We start from the raw sequence: 20068 nt of genomic DNA on the forward strand, positions 1-20068 counted from the left end.
TTTTCCATTTATAGAGCACAGAGTATATTTAGCATAATTTTTATGGGCCCTAGAATGGTAAATGAGCATTGGTTTAACTTAAAATCACCAGCTGCATTAGCCCCTAACAGGAGTCAACCTGTCCTATGAAGTTTTGAAGCCAGGCATTGACTTCTCCTCTCTAGTTATGAAAGTCTAGAAGATAGCTTCCAATATAAGACTACTTTGTCTACATTGAAAATTTGTTGTTTAGTGTAGTCACCTTCATTAATGATCTTGCCTAGATCTTCTGATAACTTGCTGCAGCTTCTCCATCAGCACTTGCTGCTTCACCTTGCACTTTTATATTATGGAGATGGCTTCTCTCCTTAAACCCCATGAACCAACCTCTGCTAGCTTCAAACTTTTCTTCTGCAGCTTCCTTATCTCTCTCAGCCTTCATAGAAGTGAAGAGACTTAGGGCCTTGCTCTGGATTAGACTTTGGCTTGAAGGAATATAGCTTGTGAGATCTTTCCAGGCCACTAGAACTTTCTTCATATCAGCAATAAGTCTGTTTCCCTTTCTTATCATTCACATGTTCACTGGAATAGCACTTTTAATTTCCTTCAAGAATGTTTCCTTTGCATTTACAACTTGGCTGTTTGGTTTGAGAGGCCTGACTTTCAGCCTGTCTCAGCTTTGGACATGCCTTCCTCTCTAAGCTTAATCATTGCTAGCTTTTGATTTAAAGGGAAAGAGAGAGAGAGAGACATGACTCTTCTTTCACTTAAACACTTAGAGGCCATTCTAGGGTCATTAATTGGCCTAGTTTCAATATTGTTGTGTTTTAGTGGTCAGTTGGTGGAGTAGGCAGAACACACACAACATTTATTAATTAAGTTTGCCATCTTATATGGGTGCGGTTCATGGCACCCCAAAACAATTACAATAATACATCAAAGATCACTGATCACAGATGACCATAACAAACATAACAATAATGAAAACATTTGAAATGTTATGAAAAGTACCAAAATGTGACACAGAGACACAAAGTGAGCAAAATGCTCCTGAGAAAATGGCACAAATAGACTTGCTCCATGCAGGGTTGCCACAAACCTTCAATTTGTGGGGAAAAAAAAAAAAAAAAGGCAGTACCTGCAGAGTGCAATAGAGCAAAGTACAATAAAACAAGGTATGCCTATAGAGCACTGTTGGCCCAATTCCCTGCCTTCCTCCCCTCTCTCTGTGGCTAGGATGAGGATTATTTCCTCAATTTTACGAATGAGGAAGTTGTCAGGAGAGCCTTTCTCACTGTGCTTCCTGAATTGTTTTCTCTGAAAGTGAAAGTGATTTCTGCTTCCCCACACTTCAAACAGAAGCAGTAAACTGGTTTCCCAAATCTCCTTCCAGTAACGTCTTTTAAGAGGCAGAACAAAGCTAAGGGAAAAGCATGAGGCTGACAGATAGGAGAGCCATAGGTCTTTCCTAAGCTCTTCAGGCAACCTTCCTCAGCTGGAACATACAGACCTCTCTGCCTGGACTTGTCTACCTGCCCACTCACCTGGCAAGGTTCTCTTCCTCTTGGGGAAGCCTTCCTCTACCCTCCCTGCCAAAGGATGTTCCTTGTCATACCTTGTTCTCTTCCCTTAAAGCTCTTAACAAGTTTGTAATTATTTATTGATTGTATGATTGTTTGATTAATGTTTGGCTTCCATTACAAGCTCTGTGAGGGCAATGCCTGCAGACCTCTTATCCACCACTCTATCCCCATCCCCAGCATAACAGGTGGCCCATAAAACATAGCTTAATAAATATCCTTTGAATGACTGAAAATTAAAGTATTAAGTTAGGTGATCCCAAAGTCCTCTTCCTCTTCTGACAAACTTTCAGTCTATCTATGAGAAACTTGTACCTACCACCACCACACTAAACCCAAACCACTCTTCTCCTACTTCAGTGATTCTCATTATTATTTCCTTATCGATTCTACAATCAGGATTTCTTGATCATTTTAATTGCCTTCTGAGTGCTTGGCTGGAACTGCGGAGTCTGAAAAGTTGGGACATGAAATGTACATTCCTAGCCACCAACAAAAAAAAGCTGTAAGTCAATGTGGAACTTCAATAATGAAATCAGACTAACATTAGCAAAGATCTCCAATTTGGGGGTCTTCAATTATTTCTCCCTTTCCTCCCATTTTACACAGAATGACTTGAAAGTTAAGTTCAAAAGAAGGAGCATGGGAATAGAGTTTACAGGGAAAGAACAGAGCCTGTAGGTCTAGCGCTTGATCAGACAACCCTTCTGCACATTACCTTTCAGCCCCAGTAACTTTTCATTTTCTTTCTTCAGTCTCATGCTCACAAAGTCATTTTCAAATTCCTTCCTGATGTGACCCCTGGGGCCCTGAGGAGAACAATTCATCACGAAAGCAGGGCTTAGTGAAATGCTCTTTTATAACAAAAGTGTGATGTGTCCTCAGCCGAGTATCCATCATGGTGGACCATCTGTAACAGGTGTGGAAGCCTGGGCATTTTCAGGCTAATCTCAACACTGACTTCAGCAAAGATGCCAGGTTTTGCTTTCCATAACTGACTGATGGTTCCTCTTAATCTTTTAAGGAAAAACAGGATGATTATGTACTCAGATCCTCTAAGCCTTTCCTAACCTGGAATTTTCAGATTGGACCCCTAAAGGCATGCAGGCATTTGTCCAGGGCTTAACAGCAACATAAGAGAGAGAAAGGGAAAAGCCATATACACCAACTAAGCTCCATCTCTGTCCTTTTCTTAAATTCAGCATTGGGTGGTGCCACTTCTCAAAGCCCCATCTCCCTGGGAGGTCTGGCAGCCAGGCATTTTGGGAGATTTTCCTTTCACCAAGAGGAGGTCACCTGACATGAACTGCAAATTATCAGACACTGGATTTCTAGATTATATGTTTAATCCCTGTGTGGAACTATATGTTCTAAATTTTCTGGTATAGTTCTCCTATCAAACATTGTCCCCATAAGTATATGTGTATTTGTCAGATCTCATAACCTGATTTGAGGCTAGGAAAATAGACTCATCCTATTTGTAGGCCTTTACTGATCTTGTGTTCACAGGGCATTTTCCAGCAATTGCTTCACAGGGCTTACCTAGGGCCCATTTGCTTCCGCCAACATGAGCAGCCAGCCCTGAAGAAGGGCCTAGCAATTGCTTATCTGCTGTAAGCGTGGCTTATCTGAGAACACTTGGGTGGAGAAATGTTGATGTGTTTTCCAAATTAGAGCTTGAGCTGGAGGAGCCATTTCTGGGACAGCTGTGAGCCAATTCCAAAGAGAAGATAATAAGCATCCAGGCCTTGAGAGCCAAATACTGTATGATGGACTGGAAAGAAGATATTCTGGCCCCATTCTTTCACACACCAGCCTGACTTCTGCCATCCCAGGCTGGCTGTGAGGAAAGCAGGCAGGAACTAGAAGCCTTTCCTGGACTGGCCTTGGAAACATCTGGGCTCTCCTGGAAGCAGGGACTAGGCTTCCCCACCTTTGCTGCAGATGTTGCAAGCATGTGTTACTGCTTTATAGAGATAGATTTTAGAGACTGGGAGCCATAGTCTAGGTGGCATGGGGAAGCATTTAGCACAACGGCAAAGCCCTTAGGCTCTGGAGCCAGGCCACCTGGCCCTGTACCCCATACCACCACTCACCAGCTGTATTAGTATGGGCAAGTCATTTAACCTCTCTAGGACTCACTTTTCTCACCTGTAAAATACAGTTAATAATAGCACCTACTTCAGGACGCCTGGGTGTTTCAGTCAGTTAAGCATCTGCCTTCAGCTCAGGTCATGATCCCAGGGTCCTGGGATTGAGTCCCCGGTAGGGTTCCTTCCTCAGCAGGGACCCTGCTTCTCCCTCTGCCTGCCCATCCCCCTGCTTGTGCTCTCTCTCCCTCTCTCTCTCTGAAAAATAAATAAAATCTTAAAAAAAAAATAGCACCTACTTCATAGGTTGTTACCAGGAAGAAATGGAATAATCCAAGTAGAGTGTTGAGAGCTGTACCTGACCCAAGGTAATGTCTTCAGAACAGGTTAATGAGGAAATTGGGGGCATTGGTGTGCCCAGGCAAATCTTCACCCCATGGCTGAATGCCCACAAAGCACCTCCTCCAAGAACTTGTTCAGTCAATGCTTGGACACATCTGAGGATGGAGAGCTCACTACTTCTTTTTAATTTTGTATTTAAATTCAATTTAGTTAACAGAGTGTATTATTAATTTCAGGGGTAGAATTTAGTGATTCATCAGCCTTGCACATAACACCCAGTTATAGTTACCCCATCCCCCACCTCCTTCCCCTACGGCAACCCTCAGTTTGTTTCCTAGAGTTAAGAGTCTTTTATGGTTTGTCTCCTTCTCTGATTTCATCTTATTTTATTTTTCCTTCCCTTCCCCTATGTTCTCCTGTTTTGTTTCTTAAATTCCACATATGAGTGAAATCATATGGTATTTGTCTTTCTCTGGCTGACTTATTTCACTTAGCATGATACCCTCTAGTTCCTTCCACGTTGTTGCAAATGGCAAGATTTCATTCTTTTTGATGGCTGTGTAATATTCCATTGTGTATATATATCTCACATCTTCTTTATCCATTCATCTGTCCATGGACATCTGGGCTCTTTCCATAATTTGGCTATTCCACTACCTCTTAAAACATCCCACTCCACCTTCAGATAGATCTGGTTTTTTGATAATTTTCATTTCTGTTGAATCTAAATCTTTCCTGGAAACTTCCTAGTTAGTCCCGGTTCCATCCATATGGTTACATCAAACTCATCTAACTCCTTTTCCTCAAAATAGCAGTTTAAATAATGTGGAAGTCGCTGATATCACCCTCCCTGCCTGTGCTTTTCCCATTTCATGAGTCTTATCTTTTCCTGACAATACAACTTCAGTTTCTTCAATAATCTTTAGAAGAAACTGAAGTTGTATTGTCAGATCATTATGGTTTCTGTTTTCTAAGGCAGCCTGTGCTTACAAATGTGATTTAGCTCCATGTGCATTGAGTCACTACTATGTGCTGCGATACAAAGATGAGAAGATGCACTGAGGCTGCAGGGAATGGCATTCTAGACAGGTGGAACAGTGGAGGCATGAAGCTAGAGAACTTCAGACAATTCAGTATATTCTTGGAATGGAAGGTGTAAACTGGAATCAGATGTGATGAAACTACAAAAGGAGGCAGGTGGGTTTTACCTAGAGGTGATGAGGGTCATGGAAGGACTTTTCATCAGAGGAGCAACAGGTTCTGGTTTGTGCTTTAGCATGAGCTTTCTAACCACAGCAAGAAGATCAGGCAAAACTGAACATAAAGAAACCATTAACTGAATGAAGAACACCAAGAGGACAAAGAAGAGGAAAACAAGTCATAAACCAAAATGTCCACAATATATGCCAAAGGCTAACAGTGGTTATCTCTGGGTGGTGGAATAAGGGATGATTTCCTTCTTCTTTTTGCTTCCCATGTTTTGTAATTTCTCTGTCATAAGTATTTTCTATTTTCTCTATGATTTTCTATTTTCCCTATAATACATGATTTTTCCTGTTATTTATATAGTAAAAATAATTCATTCCTGTCTGAAGACACTTCAAAATCAAACTGTGTGACTTGATAACCAGTTAGAGGGAAGAGCTTCAGCAAACAGGTTTCTGGCCTGGGTGCTCAGGTGGGTGGTACAGCCTCCTGCTGAGATAGGGACGGGGGAACAGAACATTACTTCAGAACTCTGATGGCATCCCTGATGGCTGGAAGGAAGCCCACGGGCTGCTGTGGCTTCTTTTTGACCTCTCTGTAGCCCACTCAGTAGTCTCCGCCTGAGTTTGCTGGCCCCTGAAACTCACCTGTCCATTCACATCCTAGCTGAAGGATAAGTAGGAGGGAACCGTGGGAGAGACTTCCAGCCAAGGGAACAGCATGCTTCACAGCCCTGTGGAGGAGGAGGTGCAGGCATACCTCGTTTTATTGCACTTCATATTATTGTGCTTGCAAATGCTGCATCTTTTTTTTTACAAATTGAGAAAAGGACTGCGTCCAGCAAGTCTATCAAGCCATTTTCCCAGCAACATTTGCTCACTTTGTGTTTCTGTGTAATTCTTGGGTAATTCTCACAATATTTCAAACTTTTTTTTATTATTTTATTTGTTATGGTGATCTGTAATCAGTGATTATGACTCACTGAAAGCTCAGATGATGGTTAGCATTGTTTAGCAATAAAGTATTTTTAAATTAAGGTGTGTATGTTGGTTTTTTAGAGATAATGCTATTGCACACTTTACTCCAGCATCATGTAAACGTAACTTTTACATGCCCTGGGAAAGCAAAACATGCATTTGACTTGCGTTAATGCAGTATTCATTTCATTGCCGTGGTCTCTGAGGTCTGCCAGTATGGGATATTTGAAGCTAAAAGAAAAGCTGTTTTGACCAGGAATGCAGAGAGTGAGGGGCAGGGGATGGGAGTGGACAGAGAAGTAGATAGGGGTCCAGCCCTTGTGCCACACTTTGAAGGGCACGAGAAGGACTCTGGTCTTTAAGAGCAGAACTTCTGGCTGTGGCACAGAGGAGAGGTTCCCATTCTATGTCTCCCACCGCTTTCTCACCACTGCAGGCTATGGCACCGAAGGCCTGATAACAAGGCTCGCTGATGGTCTGGGTGGGCGGGATTGGGAGGCCTTCCTCCCCTTCAGTGAGTAGCACTTAGAGCGCCCCCCCACCCACCCCACGCCAGCAGACACCTCTTAAACTTGCTTTGCAGTTCAGTTTTCAACTTCCTCCATGGCTTCGCATACTTTAGCACTAATGTGTGTACAACTTGCTAATTAATGAAATCATTTGGATCTGAAAACATCTTGTTCTAATGGGAGGCTGCAAAGCACTCTCATTAACTCACAGGTAAAATTATTCCAGCTTTTCTCTTCTTTTAATTTTTTTTCCCTCTCCCCATCTTAGCTTAATAACTGGGGAGAATTCCTCTAATTAGCCTTGTGAAAATCACTCCACCAAATCACAAAACACCAATGGCTGCCTTGGGGCCTGGGGAGAGGGTGACCCAGACTTTGTTTATCCAGTGCAGAGGGAGGGCTGTGGGTGAATATGAAGGTGAAACTCCCAATGCACAGGGCAGTGGAAGGGTGTCCACAGCTGGGTGGATACATCAGGTGGAGACACTAAAAGCACCTTGTGTGGTATGATGCACAGATGCATCAATGAAAACTTGTAACATCCCTTTTAAACAAAGAGAATTCTTGGTGTCATTTATGGTTGAGCTTATAAGTTAAGGGGTCCTATTACACAGCCATCAAAAAAAAATGAAATCTTGCCATTTGCAATGACATGGATGGAACTAGAGGGTATTATGCTAAGTGAAATAAGTCAGTCAGAGAAAGGCAATTATTGTATGATCTCACTGATATGTGGAATTTAAGAAACAAGGCAGAGGATCATAGGGGAAGAGAGGAAAAAATGAAACAAGATGAAACCAGAGAGGGAGACAAACCACAAGAGACTCTTAATCATAGGAAACAAACTGAGGGTTGCTGGAGGGAATGGGGGTGGAGGGATGGGGTAACTGGGTGATGGACATTGGGGAGGGTATGTGTTGTAATGAGCACTGGATATTATATCAGACTTATGAATCACAGACCTGTACCCCTGAAACAAATAATACATTATATGTTAATTGAATTTAAATTAAAAAAAAAAGAATAAAAAATTCTGTTTTACTTACAGTTCCTCCAACTATCCTTATCCTAACACACAATCTTTTCTTGAGACATTCTTAGATGATGAACAATTTGACCAAGAAACTATTTTTAAAGTAAAGTGTAAATAAACATACTGTCATCTCCAAATGCTGTCCGAAGACATCAGGGGAATTTATTCTAGACCTATTAGCCCTGCCTATAACTATAAATTAAACATGTCCTGAAATCTTGAAAAAAAAATTTTTAATTAAATTTTTTAAAAAGTAAGAAAAAAAAAGAGAGAAAGCAGGAAAAAAATAAGTTAGGGGGTGCTTTTTCCCATAAGACAGCAGTACAAGCCTACACTTTTGGGGACACTGACAAGACCCATGTGCTAAATAGGATTTTTCATTTACTTTTTTTTCTTGACAGGATCTGGGTACTTTCAGTTTTTATTGTGGTAATGTATCCATATCAAAATTTGCCATTATAACTATCTTAAGTGTATGGTTCAGTGGCACTAAGTATATTCACATTGTGCAACCATCACCACTACCCATCTCCAGAAATTTTTCATCTTCCCAAATGGAAAGTACATACACATTAAACATGAACTCCCTTCATTGGGGTTTTTGAATGGAAGGATGTAATAATCTTCAGATTTGGGCACTGAGGGAAAGGGGCCTGGTCAGAAATCTGTAGGAAGAGAGGTCCACTCACGTAATCTCTGGAGAGAAGGTCCCACAGAGGTCTAACCACTTACATGTATCCTGGGGGTATGAATCAGTTTCAACAAAGGAAGTCCCACCCTCCCAGATGCCTAGCAACCAGATTTGTGTTTTCTAGCAGATGGGTCAGCCATCGGCTCTAGGAATCCCACCTTGAGTGATAAGCAAGTCCTTGCGGGGCTATCTCTAGTCAGTTAACTCTCACTATAGTGAGATGCTGGTCTAGGATAAAAAGATGCTAGGTTGTCTCTAAGACAGGATATTAGGAAATTGGATAGTTCTGGATAAAACAATATGTTCTTCCCCTTAGAAGCACAGCATCTGCCAGTCCTTTCATTTGGACGTGCCTCCAAGAAAGATTTGGAGTCAGGCCAACCTAGATACCAATCCCTGCTTTGTCACTCGCTCACTGTGTGACTTTAAGCCTCACTTTCCTCATCTAAAAAATGGGGCTTGTGATACATCACTGGTAGAGTTGCTAAGAAGATTGCATGAGATTATGTCAGTATGACATCCAGGAAAGCACTTGGTTCAATAAATGGAAGCTGATGTGCTCACTATTACTGTCTGATTTTGTCATTGTAGGTCTCCAGGTGGTTCTGAATTCCATTATCAAGGCCATGGTGCCCCTGCTGCATATTGCCCTGCTAGTACTGTTTGTCATCATCATCTATGCTATCATCGGCCTGGAGCTCTTCATGGGGAAGATGCATAAGACCTGCTACAATCAGGAGGGCATAGCAGGTAAGGGAAGATGTGAGTGGCCAGATCTCAAGAAGCTTCCCTGTCTCATCGCTACTTTCCTTGTAACGGCGTGAATTGTCACCACATGACCGGTGGTACTAGGGAAGGCCTCCTCCATTCAAGTACTCATCTTTTCATTCCATGGATAAGTGAGAGGCAGAGATTGGTATTCTTTTCCTCTCGGTTAGTTTTTTTCTAATACAATAGATCTCTGTTAAAACAGCTAAATGCAAGTTCCCGTCCAGCACTACTAAAGCTTAAATGAGCTGTGTGAATCAAGAAACATCACCTAGACAACCTGGAGTATTTTAATTTAAGAATCAGAACTGACGTAGTGAGGGTGTGTATCTCTGTTCCTTGGTCCTTCAGTTGATTGTCGCTTCCCTTTCAGGAAGGCAGCTTTGCCTGAAGCCAGTAGATACCTCAGTCACAATGTTGGGTTCTGTCTACCCCTCGGGGCTGATCTTGGCTCTTCTGTGCTCAGGGTTTTCTGCTGTCCCCCTGTCACAGGGGGGCCCTATTGAGACTTCTCTCCCTGTGGTCCTTCCATAAGTCAATATATTTAGCAAGCAATGCTGACCCAGTAAGCACTTCTCTGAATAGGACCAAAGTTTTGGCTTGTGGGATATGCTACAAACTGTTGTCTTAGGTTACTAAAATCTCAGTGGCACCTTTAAAAAAATCATTTAAACAGGAATTGACAAAACTTTTAAACAGACGCATAAAGTAGTTTAACATAAAAACTTGTTGAAAAAAAATACTTCCCCCCAAAGGGGTTAGAAGTGTTAAATTTATGTGATTGTTTTTTCCAACAACAAGACCTTTCATCTTGGTTTTTGGCTTCTTGGTGGAGAAAGGTCTGAAGCTTTAAAAGATACCTCATTTCTCTCCATCTGTACTGCTTCTCCTTCCCATTCAGCCCAGGCATTAAATTAAATTTGACCCCTCTTGCTTTAGGATGGTGAGGAGGGACAGATCTACACAACAAGGAGTGACATTGGTTATTCATATTCAGAAACCAAAATAGAGTACCTGATCTGGATGATCTGGTTTAATTGGGTGGATTGACTGGGTATTTGTAGTTTCTAGATCACCACTATATGACCATAGTCCTAAAACAAACAAACAAAAACCTATAAACCCATAATCACAGACTCATACAATTGTTTTTACTTTTTTGATAAAGAGTCTGTTTAAGAGACCATTTTTTTCACTCTGGAGAGAACTTCCTAATTATTTGGGTCGTAACTGTATAAAATAAACTGTCATATTAAAAAAAAAAACAGAAGCTCTTTAACATTAGAACAGATCTTGCCTTCAGCTAAAATTCTGAGATTTCCAGCTTTGCTTAGAAGAATACCAAATAATGCAATGAGTAGTATTTTCCCCTTGAATTCAAATCCTTCTTTTTATTCAGTTTAGTCTGTAGCCAGCCCTGAACCAATAAATTTATGTTAATTGGGTAGCTTTGTTAGAGCTCATTCTAAGTCCCACTTAAGAGCTGGACTGTTTATCTCTCAAGTTTATGCAGTTGTATTGAAATGTTCAGTGACTCTTCAGACCCAAACTCTTCAGATAGTCACAGGGAGGTTGAGTGTTAAAGAGCCCAAGAGTGGGTATGTGTGATGGTGTGGCTCTCACCAATAGCATACCAAGAGGCAGGGGGAGAATGAAATGGTGAAATTCTGCCATAGAGCTAATGATAGCAAACCTACCCTGCAACCAAAGGTCTGTGCACCACTTACCTAAGGAGCACTGCTCCCAGAGCTGCACATGGTTTCTATCATCCTGCTGGGAAAACAGCAAAAGTATGTTTTTCACTGGTAGCAAGATCCTCTAAGGGCCTATGCTAACAAGCAACCCTGAACGTTGGAAGTCACTGGGCTTTGTTGTCAGACCAGCAGTGGCCTCAACTGGCAAGAAAATGGTGGGCATGATAAACAAAGGAGACACAGGATAGGATGCTCTTCTCTGGACCACAGATGCACATTCTGGTGAAAGAGCCACCAACAGCCTGCCAATACTTCGAGTGGCCTCCCCACCGTTAGGATAAAGACCAGAACTGGACTCACCAATTGAAGTGACCTCTTTAGAACCATTTTGAGCCATATTGTTTTCTATCCTTGATTCAAAAACAAAAACAAAAACAGGACTAGGAAAAATACTTGGGACGTCACCTGCTTCCTCCCAGAAGATGCATCAGATTATTTAGCGGTGGGTTTTACCTTCACCCCCACAAGTCAGAAGGGAAGTTAGCTGCCATGGTGAAAATGACCATCAGCCTGGGGAGCCAGGGTGTCAGAGGACAGACACTGAGAGAAGTGTTCCAGAGAGAGGAGCATGCCAGCCCCACCAGGAAGGTGACCTCACTCCGTGTGGAGCCAGGCTCCCTGCTCCAAAGAGGGGCTGAGGACACCTGGCTGTAGAAGCCTTTTCACTTAACGCTCTGCAATCAGGAGCTCATGTAGCTCCTCCTTCCTAAATCTGCCATCTGATGACAAATCCAGGGACCCACTCCATCACTCCCAACAGAACATGTACCACAGTCATCAGGGCCTCTTCCACCTACATAGTGACTAAAACTAATGAGAAGGAAAAAAACGTATGGGAATCTGGACATACTCCATGCAGCCATAGAGAATAAGACCAAAAACCTGCAATCTTTGAAACCAACCCCTATGTGTTTTGGAGAGTTTTATGCCACCTTTGGAATGGGTGATATTTTTTTAAGTTTAGACTTTGGATTGAATTATCATATTTTTCTGCAAATTTAGATTATACAAAAGTGCTTGTGAGCCCTTGTCATAATTTTTTAATGGAATTTAGATCAAATTCTTCTTTTTGCACTCTAAGATTATTTCTCAGGCTGGGAATTTTATGTGCTTGTAGATTGTAGGACACACTGGATTTTGAGCCATGTTTTGGATAAAGAAAGCTCTGGAGCTGGCTGGGTAGACCATTATTCAGCCTCTAGGCTGCCCTTCCAGTTCCCCATAGAGGTGGTCTCTGAAGAGGCAATTTTTCTCCGATCCCAGAGGCATCTGCAAGGCGCCTTCCTAGTTCCTCAACAGATACATCACCATATGCCGGCACCTTTTGTTTCTGGCTGTCCCATCTGTTTGATGGCACTCTGAGCCAGGCCACTCTGAATCGCTCTCCCAAGCACACTAATTACCCCTGAGACTGACAAAGAATTGGTTGGCTCAAACCTAGAAATGAAATCATTCTCATTGTATTTACTTCTTAAAGTTGGGTCCTAAAAAAGTAATTGATTTTGTCTTTGGTGATTTCTCCTTGGAACCCCTAACTGGCACTCTCCCAGGATTTCACGTTCTTGTTGGTATTAACTGCTTTTCTAACATCTCTCCTAATCTTCGCCTCCATTCTTTTACCACAAACTTAATTTGGACTTTCCAGAGTGATTCTACTTCACTTCTGTTTTAAGGCATAGGGCCCACTTCTTTCTTTCTTTCTCCTACTTTTGTTCCTGCTTTCCTCCCTGGGACTTCATGACTCTGCAGAAGAAAACCAACACAATTTTCATGTTCAAACTAATTTCTCCCCACCCTCAAGTGCATGTCGCAAGGACCTGCTGATATGTGTGTGTTCACATTTTTCAAGTGTTCCCTTTAGTGCTTTTTATAGATACCTATTTTTACCAGATCATCATTGCTTCTTAATTGTTCTCAAATCTTTTTTTATTGTTGTTCAAGATAGTTTAAAATAGCAGTGGCCCTTGAGCCTTTAGATAATCTCTATGAACCTCATCCCTTTTTTTATTATTATTATTAATGAGATCACCTCCCCTTGATGCCATTTTCTTTTCAACATATATTTTTTTGTAAAACCCCAAAAGATGTTTTTCTTCCTTGAGGACACTCAGAATTCACTTTGGCAACCTTCACTTTTTCCTTATTTTTGCCTGTTTCAGGAATAGAGAACACAGGGAAGACTGTCAGATGAGCAGTCACAATGCAAAGAGTAACAGCATCTTTATTCACTAGAAGGCGAAACAGGAGAAAAAGAAATGCAAGTTGTCCCTCTGTTTTTTCACCTCTTTTTCTCCCATCTCCTATATCATTCCAGCACTTTTATCACAGTGACTGAACACATCACAGTAGAAAACCATCACCAGAACGGGTGAGAAACCCAACAGAACGTATGATCTGTTTAGTTCTTGGTTTCCCAGTCTCAATTTTTTAGGTGTTTGTTACCCACTTTTTTATTCATTCTTTAGGGTTGGGATTGACTTCTTAGTTTCCCTCTTTTTATAGCCTCCCACTGTTTAAACCCACATCTAAATTTCCAAATATTTCAAAAATTCTAAAGTCACAAAAGATTGACTAGAGTTGGGCGCCTGGGTGGCTCAGTTGGTTAAGCGACTGCCTTCAGCTCAGGTCATGATCCTGGAGTCCCTGGATCGAGTCCCGCATCGGGCTCCCTGCTCGGCGGGGAGCCTGCTTCTCCCTCTGACCCTCCCCCCTCTCATGTGCTCTCTCTCTCTCTCTCATTCTCTCTGTCTCAAATAAATAAATAAAATCTTTAAAAAAAAAAAAAAGATTAACTAGAGTTCAGCTCCAGAAGCAGAGCCCTATTGGGAGCCAGACCCTGGAGTCATGAAATGGTGTGGACACTGTCATTCCCTCAAACAGTTCAGGGACCAGTGATGCAGACCTTTACACCTTGGTCATCACACAAAGACTCACACACAACCTGAAGCACCAGGCCAAGAATAAGCCAGAAAGCAGCACTGTTCACAATAGCTCAAACCTGGAAACAATCCAAATGTCCATCAGCTGGTGAATAGATAGACATACAGTGAAATGCAGTGCTTGGCAACAAAAACGAATATACTAATACGTGCAACAACACAGATGAACCTCAAAAACATTATGCTAAGTGAAAGAAGAGGGACACAAAAAGCCACATATTGTATGATTCTATTTATATGAAATTTCTGGAAAGGCAAAGCTATAGAGATAGAGTATAGATCAAGTGGCTAGGGGCTGGGGAGAGGAGCCGGATTGACTGCAAACAGGCACACAGGAATTTGGGAGGATGATGGACATGTTTTAAAATGGATTGTGGTGATAGCTGTACAACTATATACATTTACTAAAAATAATTGAGCTGTACATTTACATTGATGAATTGTAAGACATGTAAATTATATTTCAATAAAGCTGTTAAGAGAGAAAAAAGAAAAAAAGCCAAGAAGACACACTCCAGCATATATTTCCAACCATACTGCTCAGTTACATTCTCATAAGAACTGTCTCCTAGTTAGGATTAATATTCCTCTTCCTATCTTCCTCTTTGTAGTAAACAGGTTCAAATTTGAAGGCACAAACTGAGAAGGAGCCAACCAACCAATAGTCTTAAATACAGAGGTACTAGACACTTGTAATTGTTGTGATGCATATGAAGCAAGAAAAGCCCCTGGGTGACCTGTTATCTGTAAATGAAGAACTATAAGTAAATTCTCTATCTGGGTGCATATTTTCACTATTGTTAAAGGCAATCATGTGTTTGTTATGACTGAAGTCTATTCTGTTTATTACTGTTACTTTCTACAAGCATATGACAATGTCCTTAATTTTACAAACTTCCGTGAATTTGAAACTATTACCTTCCATAGCTGGCTCAAGACTACCTGTATTTTACCATAATGGGAATTCTTAGATCAGTCTAGTCTTTTTTTTTTAAGGATTTTATTTATTTATTAGAGAGAGAGAGAGAGTGCGCACGAGAGCACACACAAGCTGGGGGGAGGGGCAGAGGGAGAGGGAGAAGCAGACTCCCTGCTGAGCAGGGAGCCCGATGCAATGTGGGGCTCAATCCCAGGACCCTGAGATCATGACCTGAGCTGAAGGCAGACACTTAACTGACTGAGCCACTCAGGCATCCCTAGATCAGTCTAGTCTTATTTCCATTTACCAATGATGTCCATACCAAATATATAAGCTACATCTTAATTATTAATTTTCTAGTAGCTCTTCCCAGCATGTGGAATTAGCCCAAGCACTGTCTGTAGCCACAGTAGGTATGTTATACAGTTTCCTGAAAAAGCCCTGTCCATACATAGGGAGTATTCTCCCTGTCACCCACTGCCGCTCTGTCTTGATTAGAGGTCAGAAAAGGATTCTTCTCTTCTGAAAGGTATTAATTCTGGAGACCAAAGAGCAGTACCGCAAGCTTCCACATGACAGTCAGCAGTGTTTATGCTCAAGGGTTGTAATCAAGACCACTGTGTTTGATACATTCCCCCTATGGTCAGAATTTATTTTTTGTCATTTATCAACATAAGGCTTCCACTATAAAATGACTTGTATCTCTGCTAATATATCCTGTAACACATAATGGAGAAAGTGTTACTGAATGGGATTTGTTGGCTAATTATGTGGAAGTCTCTTCCAATCAATATAGCCCTCACCCTAAACTCTGGTATTCCAATGGAAGCATCCATAGATATTTCATCACCAAAAAAAGAAAAGGTAGACTTCCTATCACTTTTCAGGATATTTTCCACTTGGAGTGGTTGCATTATCCTTAGCTTTTAATTGGCCATTTGACCATGATGCCAACGTGTTTCAGCAGAATGTGCAATAGCCTTACTGTCTTTGAAATCAATTACCGAGGTTAAAATACAGTTTTACAATTAGTTGGAAGTACTGACCTTCTAAATCAATGGCAGCCTAAAATAAATACCTAGTTCCTTATGTTGTTTACTGCGTCTCTGGGGGGAACTAATGAAAACTTGTTCTGCATTATTGTTGCTGTGGTTGTTTTGCCTAGCCCATCAAACTTATCCTATCAGTTTTCTCTCTGACTTTCTCTCTCCTTCTTTCTCTGCCCATCTCTCTCCATCCCCTCTGCTGCCTTCTCTTTTCCCCTGGTCATTCAAGATGTTCCAGCAGAAGATGATCCTTCCCCTTGTGCTCTGGAGACAGGCCATGGGCGGCAGTGTCAGAACGGCACTGTGTGCAAGCCCGGGTGGGACGGGCCCAAGCACGGCATCACCAACTTCGACAATTTTGCCTTCGCCATGTTGACGGTGTTCCAGTGCATCACCATGGAGGGCTGGACAGATGTGCTGTACTGGGTACGTAGCTTGAGATGGGCAGAGGCAGGAGTCCAGAAGGCTGTGAGACTTTCCTCAACAGCTCCCTTTTCCACCCTCCTCATGACTTTGTGGTCACATACACACCTTGATGGAATAGTTGATGAATGTCTTTGATTTCTTCCAGGTCTTTCCTGAGAAACAAAGCATGAAATTTGCACCCTAATGAGTCTCTCTGTCCACCCACCAGCCTAAGAGAAATGTCATCTTTAAGTTTGTCCTACTGTAGTGAGAAATACGGGCACTCAGCTGATGCTCTGTGAATGAGTTGGCCAAACCTGACACAAGGATTCTATCCAACTCCCCTTCATGTAGAAACTGTAGAGTTTCTTCTGTTCTCATCCTTGTTTTGCATCTGTCCCTGAAAGAGAGCTAGAGAGCACAATTATTAATTTTTAGGGCTAATGAGAAAAGTCAGGCCTGGTCTTCTAACAAGAAGCCATTTTTATTGAATTGTTAGCATTATGGCATGCTATTATATTTCTATTTCTCATGTTAATCCTACCTTATCATTTTAGAATAGTCCATCAGACAAATACATTGCCATAATTTTCACTGCTAACAAAACACTCTGCTGGTTATGTGACGCATATGTCAACCAGTCAATGGTAAATCTTCTTTTCCCTTCAAGATGCCCCTTTTATTATCCAGAAGCTGTCAAAGTGCCAGATTTCTGCCTATGGGATACACAAATATACACAACATATTTGAGCTGTCTCCATTCTGGCAGAGTCAAGTCCATTATTTGTAAAAGCTCCAGAAAATATAATTCTTTGTAGGATCTCCTACTTGAGCATGAGGAATGACTTGCCAGAATCCAGTGTTGTTCTCCAGCATTCGGGTGAAAAATGCTTGTTGCCAGTCTTGAAAATACCATCTCACCCAGAGTTTTGCAAATAGTCAAATTTATTTGGCCATGCTGAAAACAGTCTAAGAGTCTGCTTGGGAACTAGTGTCTACACGCTAAAGCAGGGAAGGGGGAGAGGGAAACGAGTGGCTTCCCATTGAACAGAACTGCCAGATAGAAAGGAACTGATGCCAAGAGAGGTGTTGACTTCTTCCTAAAATCAGAAGAGTTTTGTTACAACACAGAGATGTGATACAGGGTATTGTATCTTTTAATTTTTTCGCAAGAACCATGTCCTCTTGATTCAAAAATCCTCTTTTTCCAGTTTTTATGTTTGGGTCAACATGCTGAAACCCAGTGTTGCTATGAAGCGCATACCTCTCTGCAAATGACTACTTGAAACTTGCCTGAGAACCTTGTACCCAGCAAACATTTATTGAGCATTGCTTGCATGCCAGGGAAGCTCCTAGGTACAGGATTCAGACATAAATAACATCCAGTTCAGACTGAAAAGCTCAGTCTAGAGAAACAGTAAATCTAAACTGAATAATGGTGATACAGCTGGAACCGGGCCATGGTAGAGTTGCTATGTTGTGATACTTTGAAAAGAAGACAAAGGTCAAGTCACCTCTCCCTCAAATTAAAATGAAACACTGGAAAACATTTTTTAGGCCCATGCTCAACAAAACTGGTTTTGCATAATTTCTAAGCAGAAAAGAGGGAATTGAATGTACTATGCTTAGGCAAATTTATTTCACTTAGCAAAGTTGATCAAATTCCCAAGTGGTCCTACTGGGTAGATCCCTCTGGCTATCCATGTGCAGAAACACCCTTCTGCACATGGGCAGTTTCTGATATGGGTCATAAAACATATGATCATATGAAACTATGCTTCAGAGCCTCATCACATGAGCTTCAAACCCATGCTTTAAGTTGCTACGAGAACGCCTTCCATGGCAGCAAATTGAGGGCAGGGTGGCAGTGGGTGGGTGGGTGTAGGCCTGGGGGAATAGGTATAATTTACTTTGCTGATGGCCCTGATGTATTTTTGTGATCTTTCTTCCTCACTCCCTCCCTCTCCCCCACCATAAATCATTGATACCCCACCAGCCAGATGTGACCCAAAGAAATACTGTCTTAATGACAGCCAGAGTGGGGAATGAGAAGAAGCACACAACTGCAACTACCAATTTGCAGCAGCTGTGTTGTGCTTTCTCCCCTGGGGTGTGTGTGATAGAGCTCAGGCTGGGAATGGAAAAAGTGTCAGAGGTGAAGGAACAATCCCAGGCTCATGGGACATGTCTCTCTGATTTTCCCAGCACCTTCCCCAAACGGCTATATTGTGTGTGCGTGTGCATGTGTGTGTATGCATGCATACACACACATGCACACGCACACACACACCCCTAAAACTGAAACACCTTCATATTTGGGTATTCGTGATGGAAGCACTTCCCAGCCCAATGCTCCTGCTTTCAGACAATTTCTCTAATTGCTTGGACTTTTCTATGGCCATTTCTTCCTTTCCTCCTTCTTCTCTTTCCCTCTTACTTCCTCCCCACTTCAGCATTCCTCCTTCTTGCCTCTGAGCCTGTATCTCTAAACCCACAGACTCTCAAATCTCAATGTACTTTAGTATAAAACATGGAGCTTTCTAAATATAAAGATGCCCAGACTTCCCTCCAAGCCAGTGAATGAGAAGTTCCAAAGTTAGGCCCCAGTATCTACATTTTGAAAGGCTTCCCAGGTGATTCTGATGCCCAAGCTGGAGTCTGAAAACCCCTAGAAGTCTAACCCATTCAATCTGCATGGTGCTGCTTTGATGCCACTGAATTTGAACCAGTCTAGGAAGCTATAGTTTTCATGGAAATTGGAGAAGTAGGGTTTTCCACTCAGAACAGTGCATTTCCCTTCAAATCCAAGGGGCAAGTCTAGAGAGTGTTGGAGGGAGCAACCAAGATTTTCAAGTATAGCAATGAATGGAAACCCCAGAATCTGGTTCATTCTGAACTATCAAACAGCTGGTTAGATGTTCCTAGGGAAAGAATCAGCCATTAAAGCACTAAAGAAGGAATTGATTCAATCACTGTATATAGCTTGGGATGGAAGGGATCAGGGAGGTCAACAGTAGCAAACAGCAGACATCTGCCTCCAACTGTGGATAATATCAAATCCATTTCGCTTTTTCTGTGACATCCATTATTTCATCCCACTGTTATGGTTTGAAGAGTTAGTGGACTAAAAAGTAAGATCAAACTTAGCCAAGTAATACTGAACAATTCCTCAAGCTGTTAAAGCTACTGGCCATACACTGGGTCAAGGCTCCAACTAGATTAACAATATGTTGAAACATTTCTTTTACCGAATCTGTAGATGACAGGGTAAGGGGTGGGGGACATTGGGGATTTGGAAACTAAGCCAAAACTCAGTTTGAGATGTAGTTTCTTTGGGCAATGGCTTCTTAAGCCAAAGCCTCTTCATTTACTCTCAGAATGTCCGTACCTCTCCTAAAATAGTGGGGAAAGGTGAGCAAACAAAAGTATCAGCCTTCTTTAGAAACAGTGAAGCACCAAGACAGGGAAGAATCCAATATTGTATGGCATTACGATTGGTTTCTATTTCTATGTTCAGATTTTATGGGTTTTTTTTTTTAACCAAACACCCCTAACTTTCTGCATATAATTCAAGACTACTTGTCTTCTATGGTTTGAACACATGCCTTCCTGAAGGAAGAATTGGCAGCTAAATCAAGATGATCTGCAGGATTCTTAGATGTGGTCTGAGGACTAGGGTCAGTTTGAAACCATTATCCCTTCCACACTGCGTCCAGATCACAGTTGAATAGCATAAACCTCAATCAAGTGTCTGTTCAGTGCTGAGTTTGTACTTGAGATAACCCCATGCTCTTGTGAAACAAAATAACATGACCACTTACCCAGGGTTT

General features: G+C 41.8%; 1 protein-coding gene across 1 annotated transcript in view; it reads left to right on the top strand.

Annotated features, from left to right (window-relative positions):
* CACNA1C (calcium voltage-gated channel subunit alpha1 C) overlaps positions 1-20068 on the top strand; it is a 645253-nt gene that overhangs the window by 418755 nt on the left and 206430 nt on the right. Inside the window, exons 6-7 of the mRNA XM_035028541.1 lie at positions 8999-9157; positions 16063-16259. Of these exons, the coding sequence (XP_034884432.1) occupies positions 8999-9157; positions 16063-16259 (356 nt within the window). The remainder of the gene's footprint in view (positions 1-8998; positions 9158-16062; positions 16260-20068) is intronic.

Source organism: Mirounga leonina, unplaced genomic scaffold (assembly GCF_011800145.1).
Source record: "Mirounga leonina isolate KUSES-001 unplaced genomic scaffold, KU_Mleo_1.0 Mir_201, whole genome shotgun sequence".
In the NCBI taxonomy this organism is placed as follows: domain Eukaryota; kingdom Metazoa; phylum Chordata; class Mammalia; order Carnivora; family Phocidae; genus Mirounga; species Mirounga leonina.